We start from the raw sequence: 11,674 nt of genomic DNA on the forward strand, positions 1-11,674 counted from the left end.
GCCCAGGGAGGGCTCCAGGCCCCGAGTACAGCCCCGTAAATTTCCCCAAGTATTTTTTTTGGGGGGGGGGTAGTAGGGCTCCAGCCGTAGTGGCCGCGGCCTCGGAGACTGCTCTGCCATGGCCTCCCGAGTCCCCTGCTTAGCCATGGCCTCCCGAGTATCCTGCTCCGCCATGGCCTCCCGAGTCCCCTGCTCCGCCATGGCGCCCCGAAGGGGTACTGCTCTGGAGGCCCACTGTCCCGTGTCTGTCCTGAGGAACCTCCAGAGCGCCCACCTCCCCTCCCCGTTGGATGTTATATGGCGTGAAGACACGCCTTCCGGAGGGGGGCGTTATGTCAGACTCTGTCCCGTGTTTTGTGTGTGTTTTTCTGTGACCCAGTTTCTGTCTCCCGCGTATTTTGTTTTTTTCTCCCCAGGGGTTTTTCACGTTTATATGTCCGGTATTGTTTGTGAATGTCAACTCCCTTGTGCTACGTGTGATTCCCCATGATGTAAATAAACTCCTTGGTTTGTACTCCTGGTCTCCTGGTTTCCTCGTTCCGTGCTCCTCACAGTAGCAACCCGTGACAGTTTTGCTGCTTTGTTTTGTTTTGCTTTACTTTAATTTACTTTGCTGTTTTGTTTTGTTTTGCTGTTTTATTTTGCTTTGCTTTGTTTTGCTGTTTTTTGTGTCTTGTTCTGGCTTCATTTATACAACAGTAGGAGTCTATGTTGTTGTTCTTCTTTGTCCTTTTATGTTGAAGGGTCATATGTAGTTTTAAAACTTTCATCTGTTTGTGTGTGTGTTTGCAGGGTCAGAAGGGTAACACTAAGGGACGTCAGAGTGAAAGAACAGTTCTGCAGTATCACTACACTCAGTGGCCAGATATGGGTGTCCCTGAATACACGTTACCTGTGCTCACCTTTGTCAGGAGGTCCTCTGCCGCACAGACTCCAGAGATGGGCCCCATGCTTGTACACTGCAGGTAAAAAAACCACACAGATGCACACACTTCCACTGGCTGATTTGATGGCTAAAGAGAGCAATAAACAAACTGTTTTATATGTTATTAATGTGTCTTCTTTAGTGCTGGCGTGGGCAGGACAGGAACTTATATTGTGATTGACAGCATGCTACAGCAGCTGAAAGATAAAGGCTCAGTCAATGTGCTGGGTTTCCTCAAACATATACGCACTCAGAGAAACTACCTGGTCCAAACGGAGGTGAGCCACCAGTTTAAATCTGTCCTGTTTGTTGGTGTCATCTAGCATGTCTCTTTACATCTCTGTTTGTCTGTGTCTGTGTGTTTAGGAGCAGTATATCTTCATCCACGATGCCTTGATGGAAGCCATTCTTGGGAATGAAACAGAGGTGCCCTCTAGTCAGCTGCACAGTTATGTCAACAACATCCTGACGCCGGGCCCAGGGGGCAAAACACGACTGGAGAAGCAGTTCAAGGTGGGGACTATCTCTTTCCTTATGCAAAGTCATTTCAACAAGCAATTTGTCTGCCAGCACTGATTGCAGAACTGCAATGCATGACACATTCTCAGCATATCAGAAGAGATTTGATTTTTAATGCATATTTATGCGGAGAAGAATTTTGAACCATTGAAATTGGTTCACTTTTATCGCTTGTTGCTCTATCATTTCATACCTGGTTAGGACACTGTGACTTACAACCCAAGCTTGACAGGTTCTGTGCGGGAAAAATGTGTGATATGTGGCTTGCTTGAGTTTCATGAGTTTATAAAATATTTTATTGAGTCCTGAAATTCTCACTTTTTATGGTTCTTTTTGGTTCGGCTTCAATACCTGAATATAAATCAACATTTCATTTTATTTGGTAGGCTACAACTGCAGGACATATTTCCTTCCTGGATTTGCAGTACTTAATGTGATGCATCTTTTTTTTGTTTTGTTGTTTTTGTTTTGTTTTCTAATAAATGTCAATTAGTTGTTCTTTGTTTTTTGTTTTGTTTTATTTTTTTATTTTTTTTGTGTTTTGTGTTTTGTTTTGCTTTGCTTTGCCTTTCTTTGCTTTGTTTTGTTTTGCTTTGTTTTTAGTTTTGCTTTGCTTTGCTTTGCTATGCTTTGCCTTTCTTTGCTTTGTGTTTTGTTTTGTTGAGCCCTGAAATTCTGACTGTTCTTAACCTGCAGTTTGGTAGACTGCAACGTTGTCAATAGACAAGTTGTCTTATGTGATGTATCATACTACTTTGAAATAAAGAAAAAGTAATTAGTTCTACTTTATGTTCAGCTTTTGACTCAGTGCAATGCAAGATTTGTGGAGTGCTTCAGTGCTCAAAAAGAATGCAACAAGGAGAAGAACCGCAACTCTTCTGTTGTCCCATGTGAGTAACATAACCTAATGTAAATATAATAGCACATCCAATTTATTTATTGTGTATTGTTGAGTAGATAGTCTGTTTTCTTTTTTATTTATTATATAATTTAAAAAAAAACTTGCTACGTGTACTGCGTTAGGCTAACTGAGACTTGTCATAGCACTTGCATATCATTGCACTTTTGTTGATTTTGATTGCTTCCGTTGTCCTCGTTTGTAAGTCGCTTTGGATAAAAGCATCTGCTAAATGACTAAATGTAAATTACTAATTGTAGTTATGGTTTACTGTGGTGTCCTGTGGCCATTTTTTTTTCTGGAGAAGCTATTTTTAGCTTTTTTTCACATACCTTGGGCTTCTAAGACAGTTCTTCTAGTATCCAAACTGCAACACCGCTTTCAAAACTGCGCTTGCAGCACTGTTTGAGCTAATGAGATCACATCACTGACCTGCTCTCTTACTCTGTGTCCTGATTGGCTGTTTTTGTCCCTCTCAGCGGAAAGAGCACGTGTTGGTCTCGCACCGTTGCCTGGGATGAAAGGCACTGATTACATCAATGCATCTTATATAATGGTGAGTTCCCAACACCCCCACTACAACTACATTAACCTGTAATTTAGCACTCAGTGTTCTGGGGGAAACTTCTGCTTTATGGTCATGAGAGTGAACATTTGTGTAATTTTGGTTTTACAGCACCTGTGCACCGGTGCACTTTTTTCAAATAGTATAAAGGGTTTTATTTATGGTTCAAAGATGACAGGTCAACGAGAAATAGGCATTTTGAAATTATACACAAACTTCACATTGTCATTTTGCCTTTTTATAACTAAGGATATTATTTAAGTAACTGAATTTAACTAAATATAAAGTGAGGATAAATTGAGTCACTTATCTATATGTTACCTGTGGTATACTGAAAGCTAAGAATAATTGATTGCTGCTTTTGTTTATTATACGTTTCCGCACTACTACTAGGGCTACTACCGGAGCAATGAGTTCATCATTACCCAGCATCCCTTGCCTCACACCACTAAAGATTTCTGGAGGATGATCTGGGACCACAATGCTCAAATCATTGTCATGTTACCAGACAACCAGGGCCTGGTGGGTATTCAAGACCATCTGCGAAGTTCCTGTTTGTCTTGAGTCATGTCTTGCCTCTAAGGAGGGAAACTCAAGTTAATGTTATAGGCTGTGCTCCTCAAGGTCAGCCGTTGTCTTGTTATTGTGAGCAGTGAACTACGGGAATTGGTTGTGAGAGCACTGCAAGTCTTTAATTACTCAGCATTGATGCTCACTCACGTTTGTTCCCGCAGGCGGAGGATGAGTTTGTGTATTGGCCGAGTCGAGAGGAAGCCATGAACTGTGAGGCGTTTACAGTCACTCTTATCAGTAAAGACAGACTCTGCCTCTCCAGTGAGGAGCAAATCATCATTCATGACTTCATCCTGGAGGCCACACAGGTCTGTGTCTTTAGAGGGAAAGATTTAGATTCAAACGGTATATAGTATGTACTTAATTATTTGTATTTCATCTAATATGGTTGTATTATTTTGAATAATATTATAATATAATTTATAGCATTCCCTGAGGCCACAAATGTCTGGTTGTAAACTTATGGATTTATATAAATTTATGTTATATTTTGTTATCTAATTTTTAAAGATATTGTACTATAATTTTTGTCCCACATTAGGTGGCCTTAACTACTATGTACTTACATCAACAAATAAGTACAATCTACCTATTGTGTTCATATTGTATTGCAAAACACTTTTGCTGCTATTGAGGATATGGGTAAGGTTAGGGACAGCTTTGGTGGTATGGGTAAGTTTAAGGGTGGGTTAAGTTGTAAGGGATGGGTCAAAAGTTTAATTATAAATGTAATTACAGAAATTGATTACAGATATACTTACATGCAGGTATTTTGTTAATATAAATCCAATGTAAAAACATGTATTTACACAATAAGTGCATTGTACCAAATGATTAATTTAAATGTAAGTACATAGTAGTTAAGGCCACCTGATATAAAGTGGGACCATAATTTATATTTATTATAAATATTTAATCACATTTAACAATTTAATATTATTGTATAATTATATTAAGAGAAAGGTCAAAAGTTCAAAAGTTTGGGTACCGATTTTTATTTATTTATTTATTTTATGCTCACCAAGACTGCATTTATAAAAAAATTAAAAAACGCTAAACAGTACAGTAAAAACAGTATTAAAATTGTGAACTATTACCATTTAAAATCATTTTCATCATTACTGCAGTCTTCAGTGTCACCTGATTCTTCAGAAATCATTCTAAAATGCTGATTTAATGCTCTTAAACATTTTTTATTAATTTGTTTTTTTTTTATTACTTTTTAAATTATTATTATACATATAACATTAATATTTTCTATTTAATGCTGCTTAATATTTTTGTGAAAACTGTGATACTTTTTTTTTCAGGATTATTTAATGAAAGGGAAGTTAAAAACAGCATTTATTTGAATAGAAATATTTTGTAACATTACAAATGTCTTTACTGTCACTTTTGATCAAAAAAATTAAAAAACGCTAAACAGTACAGTAAAAACAGTATTAAAATTGTGAACTATTACCATTTAAAATCATTTTCATCATTACTGCAGTCTTCAGTGTCACATGATTCTTCAGAAATCATTCTAAAATGCTGATTTAATGCTCTTAAACATTTTTTATTAATTTGTATTTTTTTTATTAATTTTTAAATTGTTATTATACATATAACATTAATATTTTCTATTTAATGCTGCTTAATATTTTTGTGAAAACTGTGATACTTTTTTTTTTCAGGATTATTTGATAAATAGAAAATTCAAAAGAACAGCATTTATATGAGATAGACATTTTAGAAATATATTTTTGTGTTCCACAGAATAAAGAAAAACGTACAAGATTGAAACAACATGAGGGTAAGTAAATGATGGCTGAATCTTCATTTTTATGTGAACGTTCCCTTTACACTGTACAATATAAGCAAAATAAAAGTCAACCTGTGCCACAGTTTATTTTATTCCACTCAGTCTAAAATATCTATCAAGAATGGAGGTGAAATATAAAAGGACATTAGCTGGTCTGAACATTGTGCATGCTGTCATGAAATACTGCCAGAAATTTTACCACTGATTAGGTGATGACGTACTGTTTCCCAGAAGCCTCTGGGATTAAAAGCATACGTAGCGTGTCAGGGACAAAATGTATGAGTCACTAAAGTGAGATGGATACATTTTTTATTAATTTGTATTTTTTTTATTAATTTTTAAATTGTTATTATACATATAACATTAATATTTTCTATTTAATGCTGCTTAATATTTTTGTGAAAACTGTGATACTTTTTTTTTCAGGATTATTTAATGAAAGGGAAGTTAAAAACAGCATTTATTTGAATAGAAATATTTTGTAACATTACAAATGTCTTTACTGTCACTTTTGATCAATTTAATGCATTGTTGCTGAACAAAAGTGCTAATTTCTTTAAAAAAATAATAAAAAACTGGCCCCAAATTTGTGTACAGTACAGTATATAAATAAATAGATTATATATGTAGTTTATATAAAAGTTCATAATTATAATTATACATTTTGGTTTAAACTATATATAATTTTTAGTAATTATCTCTCTCCATTTCTTTTACTTTTTAGGATGATTACGTTTTAGAAGTTCGTCATTTTCAGTGCCCGAAATGGCCAAACCCTGACGCTCCCATAAGCAGCACCTTTGAGCTCATCAATGTCATCAAAGAAGAGGCCATGACCAGAGATGGACCCACTATAGTGCATGACGAGTGAGTAATGCACTTTTATAAAACATAAAGTGCCTCCTGTAATTTACAATTTGGCTTAGAAAACCTCAATCTTAAGTAAAAACTGCCTCTGGTTTTAGAGGTTGGGATGAGATAAACATTGGTTCAATGACTTCAATCACAATTCACAAACCAACCATCTGATATAGTATGTAGCACGTCAGAACTGGAACAATACAACCTTTTTTCATGTTTTGTGACTTGAGGCTTGCATGCTTTGCCAATACACACTTTTTTGTACTTAGTAGAAGTCTGCAAATTGAGCCAAATGCAAGATGCAGATCTTCTGCAGGAGGAGCATTTGACAGACTAGCATATCTTCAGCTCTAATGAACGTGATGCTAATCAAGACAGCCATCTTTTCGAAACCTCTTAGGGGTGATATAATAGTAACGTTACACATTTTGAAAAGCTCAATTAGTCCAGCATCAGATGAGGCAATCCGGCCTCATTAACATAATGAATAAACATGAAGGGGCCACTGTTAGTCGGTTTGTTGCAAAGTAATGTCTGTTGATATTAAGGAATACTCGTTAAAGCTAATTGGAACACAGCACCTTAGGGTGTCAAACAGTAGGAACTGTAATGAATTCTATTCCTATAGACTTAAGTATAGAGTTTATAAATGGAAATGTTGCACTACTGTCAGAGAAAGAAGCAAGAACACTAGATAAGACAAGATGGAAAATGGCCTGTACAAGATGATCTATAAAAAGAAATGTGTAGAAATAGAAAACCTCCTCTTACAGTAAGCAACTGAGCCACATATAAAAAGAAGCTAGAATTTTGTAATTTGGTGTTTTGTAATCAAATGTACTGTGTAAATTTACTTTATGTAAATAAGAATAACAGCCACAATATTCCAGTGCCTTAACATTTTATTTTTGGTTGTTGCTATTGATGGGATACCACAAAACATTTACTTTTCATTAACCATTTTATTTAAATATATATACATTACATTTTGCTTTAGTTTCATGAGAACAACTTTGAGGTCTTACAGTCAAAATACATGTATTTAATATATTTTTTAAATATATAATAATATATAAACATATTTCTTCATGCACATTATTGGTTTTATTATGCATGATTTTTTTGGTGAAATAAAAAAAATATTTGTTGTTTTAATCTGTTAACAAAAATATACAAATAATAAATTATAACTTGCTGTGATTTTTCCTAGCATTTTCAGTAAAAGATAAATAAAATAAAATAATTACAAGAAAATGTCAACATCTTAGAAGACAGAAGACCAAAATTAGAAATGTAATGTTGCCTTAGCATCTAATTGAAATAAAGTACTAACATTTCTAAAACTTAAACTGAAACAAAATAAATTCATGTTAAATATTAAATAACAAAAACCTATACAAATAACAAAAGCACATAACAAATATTTACTCAAATTAAAATGAACTAAAACTGAAAATATTAATGAAAGCTAATTCAAAACATTAACAGATATTATAATAGTTTACAAATAATACTAATAAAACACTGTTCTGGCATCCCCAATCCAATTTTTTAACCCTGCCACATCACAAAGACACGACTTTTCACAATTTAGTCAATTCCCAAAGAATAAAATAACAGAAATAAAAGTCCCGTCCTTCTTTTTTTTTTTCTTCTTCTTCTTGTTGAATAATATTTCAATCTGACATATGACACATTAAAAGAGGTAAATGAGTTGAACAGCATTTATGTTGACTTTTAAGAGATGTTTGATCATAACAGAGCTATGTATTGTTTGTGTGTGGACAGATTTGGTGCAGTGTCTGCTGGGATGTTATGTGCTCTCACCACACTGTCACAGCAGCTGGAGAGTGAAGGAGCTGTGGGGGTCTACCAGGTGGCCAAGATGATCAACCTCATGAGACCAGGAGTCTTTACCGACATTGTAAGTGTTTATACTGCGGTCCATACGCTTATTCTGGTCACATTAAAAGATTTTGTTCACATCAAATAGAATGAACTCACCCTTAAACCTAAATGACACAAAAGAACATATGTATGTGTGTGTTTAAAGTTCACCTAAAAATGAAAATTCTGTCATTGATTACTCACCCTCATGTCGTTCCAGGTTAACTTTTTTTGCACATAGCACTGGTGCTACAGAGGTTGAAAGTTTTGTAGCACAAGTTAGGGAAAAAATATCATATCACCATTTTATTCAGGAATCTCACGATTCTTTGTCATGTTGGTTTTACTATTTTGCAAGTTGCCTGAGCATTACAGCCAATCTAATTTCCCTATTGTAAAAAAAGCCTTTCAAGACTACAAAAGTAAATAGTGACAATAAGTTCACACACAAGACCTTATTTGTTTCTGAATTAGAACAAATTAGTACCGTGTGGCTACGATTCAACTAAAACATGGGAACTAATTAATAAAACACAGCCGCGAGTTCATACCCACAGCTCAATTTGTTGCCGATTTAGAACAAATTAGTACAACATAGCCAAAATGTAACTAAAATGAGAGAACAAATGAATCAAATTTGGCCTTAATATCTATCTTTCTGCATTTTTAGTGAAAGGATCCGTATTGTTGAATCAATTTTAAGTTAAAATGTGATCCCTTGTGTGAGCCATTCAGCACTTCTCGCTCCAGTCCAGTAGGTGGCAGACATTCAGCTGCTTCTGACATTTTTACACATCAACATAAAAGCTGAATGTCTGCCACCTACTGGACTGGAGTGGGAAGCTAGTATCTACATTTTACATCCTTTTCTAAACACAATTTTTCTCCAAAACAAAACAAAAAACAAATCCTCTGTGCCCCATTGTGAAGTCATGCTTTATGTCCGCCTCTGTTTTTCAGGAACAGTACCAGTACCTTTACAAAGCTATGCTCAGCTTGATAAGCACTAAAGAGAACGGATCCAGCCCCATGTCCCTGGACAGAAACGGCAGCGTGGCCATGTCTGACGAATCGGACCCGGCCGAAAGCATGGAGTCGCTCGTCTAAAGCCCCCCGAACAGGCGCGAAGAGGCACTTACTCGAACTTTGTAAAACTTCAAGGACTAAGACAGACTTTTTCTGAGGCCTTTTTTGCCAGAACTCTTGGTTAAAAGAATAACCTGATTACTTTTTTACACTGATAAAAAGTTTTTGATATTTATTTTTTTCGCCATTTTATGTCTTAATGTTATCCTACTGAACATTTGCACCGACGTTTTTTGAGTTCGCAACAAACGGAACGAAATGAAACACAGTTCTGTCTAGTTTGCACTATGAAAATATCAGTGTTACTGCCTACTCCTGCATCTCCACCACAGTCGGTCTCTCTCACTCACTTTGAACTCTCACTGTCAAGCCCTTATTCTGACATTCCATAATAAAGCTGCTCTCCGAAGCTTTAGAAATATCCTCCACAATCAAAAAACAGTTTCCACGCACACCTCAGACGCTGGAAAAAGAGATTATTCCCATGTCCAACTTGCGAAGACCCACCACAAAACGTCAGATTCACCGATGAAAGACCGTATGAGCAATATGGATTATGTTCGTTTTGATTTTCGTTTGCTTTGATCATTTCACGCACCCCGAATAGTATATCTACTCATTATGCTTCTAGTTAAACCCATATTTACTTTCGAAAGGTGGTATTAAAACAGCTACTGTGAACTTTTGTATGATTCATATTCCGCTTTTAATATATATGAATATATCGTATATCATGATAACTTGTGCTTTTGTAAATGTTAACTGTCTCTACGAGCAGCCGTCACAGTCTCTGCTCTCGGTCGAAGGATCCGCAGAGCCCGTGACTCCTCTAGCACCCCCTGCTGGTTTGATTTCTCCATTGCTTTACGCTGCAAGCTGCTACTTTTGTCACTTGAGAGTGCAACTCAACATGTAATGATAAAATGCGACTCATAATGTAGGAGTTAATTCTGTTCTCTGCCCACTTCATTTTGTGATTTTTATACTGCTCTACTTCGTCCTGGGTTCACTGACATAAGCCGTCCCATAACTTTGAGAATAATGTATACAAGTCTCTCGATGCCTTCTGTACAGTCTCATTTCACCTCGGCAGGTGTGTGTGTGTATGTGTGTGATATAGGTGTGTGTTGTGTTTGGTATTGACTGGTTTTACTAGAAGCTTGTAGACTCAGTCCGAGCATTTCTTCACTAAACCGACCTCTTTTAGTGTCTGTCATTTCTTGTCATTGATTCTCAGATACTGCTAGGAAAAACAGTTACTGTAATATCGTAAACGGTTGTCTCATGCCATACAGCACAAAGGCCTTGCTAACAAAACATTAGAATCAGTCTTATCGCTTCGAAAACTGGGGACCCCGCGATTCATTAATTTTTACCAAAGACTACAACTGTCACTTCAGTCATGAAACGTGAGAAAGTTTTTATTTTTAGGATTGGGTAAAGCCGTTTTAAGCAGAATGTTTTCGGTAGTGACTGGGAAAACAATGTTGAAAATGTCCACAGGCAAAATTATGTTTTTGTTTTGTTGTATGTTTTGCTTTGCATCTTTGTTTTTTGTTGCGTTCTTAGTAGTTTTGTTTGTTTCGTTTGGTTTGGTTTTGTTTTTGTCTAAGTTGCTTCGCGGAGCATTTGTTTATCTGACAGGTCACCTTTATTTTTGTTTCGTTTCTTTTTATGTTGCAATGAGAATGTACACTATTACTGATTTCTTTTGATGTGAAGAAGAAAGCTGTTGAATTTTTGTTTGACTTTTGAAATGCTTTCGAAAGTTTGACTATGTTATGCTGTTGAGATGGAGAAGACACACATTGAAGGTGTTTACTCAGTTCATGTCTTGGTTCTCTTAAGAAGGAGGCTGGAAAATGAAGTCACATCTCTCCAACATTTGGGGTAATATTTTGACTTTGCTTGTGCATCGCGTGAGATAATTGGAGCTGCAAGTTGCATAAATCTTTTCTAACATTTTTGTCCTGTGGTATCCCTTTTTTCCTTTTCTTGCATTATTTGTGGGTTGCATTTGCAAGCATATTTGCATTATCATGTTAAGAAATGTACATATCTATTTCTTGCTTCATTAACTCATCAGTCTCTAAAAGCTTTGTATCCTGGCATATAATTGCAAACTCTCTATTTTCATATGAATCAATTTTGTTTGTTTGTTTGTTTGTTCTTAGTTTTGTGTGTAGTTCTCATTGATGGTTAACACAAAATGTCCCCAAATCCTTCAGAAGGTGGCTGGCATCACATTCCAAACACACAACACTCATAAACTAAGGCAGTGATTTTAGTATTTCTTTTTTCTTTCCCCCATTTGAATCGAAATAAAATCTGTTTCATTGTCCAGAAGTGCAATAGAATAGATCTTGTAAGTCAAAGAATAAGTTCTCCCATACAAAGCAGGTGGGTGTCACCATCATATCCACTTTTTCTAATCTGGAATAACACACGAAGGTTTTTTTTGTTTTTTTGTTTTTTAAGGGGTTTTCTTTTTTTCTTTTTGTTGAAAGCTATATCAAAGCATTCTATTATAGTGTTATTTAATATGTAAATTGTATT

The 11,674-nt window shown here is 35.7% G+C and overlaps 1 protein-coding gene across 1 annotated transcript in view; it reads left to right on the top strand.

The window, feature by feature from the left end:
- The window catches only part of LOC107750996 (protein tyrosine phosphatase receptor type G), a 286,241-nt gene extending 274,752 nt beyond the window's left edge, over nucleotides 1-11,489 (top strand). Inside the window, exons 19-28 of the mRNA XM_016566564.1 lie at nucleotides 793-965; nucleotides 1,068-1,203; nucleotides 1,292-1,438; nucleotides 2,241-2,334; nucleotides 2,822-2,898; nucleotides 3,301-3,429; nucleotides 3,642-3,788; nucleotides 6,009-6,151; nucleotides 7,934-8,069; nucleotides 8,993-11,489. Coding sequence (XP_016422050.1) covers nucleotides 793-965; nucleotides 1,068-1,203; nucleotides 1,292-1,438; nucleotides 2,241-2,334; nucleotides 2,822-2,898; nucleotides 3,301-3,429; nucleotides 3,642-3,788; nucleotides 6,009-6,151; nucleotides 7,934-8,069; nucleotides 8,993-9,139 — 1,329 coding nt within the window. The 3' untranslated portion in view covers nucleotides 9,140-11,489. The remainder of the gene's footprint in view (nucleotides 1-792; nucleotides 966-1,067; nucleotides 1,204-1,291; nucleotides 1,439-2,240; nucleotides 2,335-2,821; nucleotides 2,899-3,300; nucleotides 3,430-3,641; nucleotides 3,789-6,008; nucleotides 6,152-7,933; nucleotides 8,070-8,992) is intronic.
- The last annotated feature ends 185 nt before the right edge of the window (nucleotides 11,490-11,674 follow it).

This window comes from Sinocyclocheilus rhinocerous, unplaced genomic scaffold (genome assembly GCF_001515625.1).
Source record: "Sinocyclocheilus rhinocerous isolate Xijiao unplaced genomic scaffold, SAMN03320098_v1.1 scaffold1864, whole genome shotgun sequence".
NCBI classification, from domain to species: Eukaryota; Metazoa; Chordata; class Actinopteri; order Cypriniformes; family Cyprinidae; genus Sinocyclocheilus; species Sinocyclocheilus rhinocerous.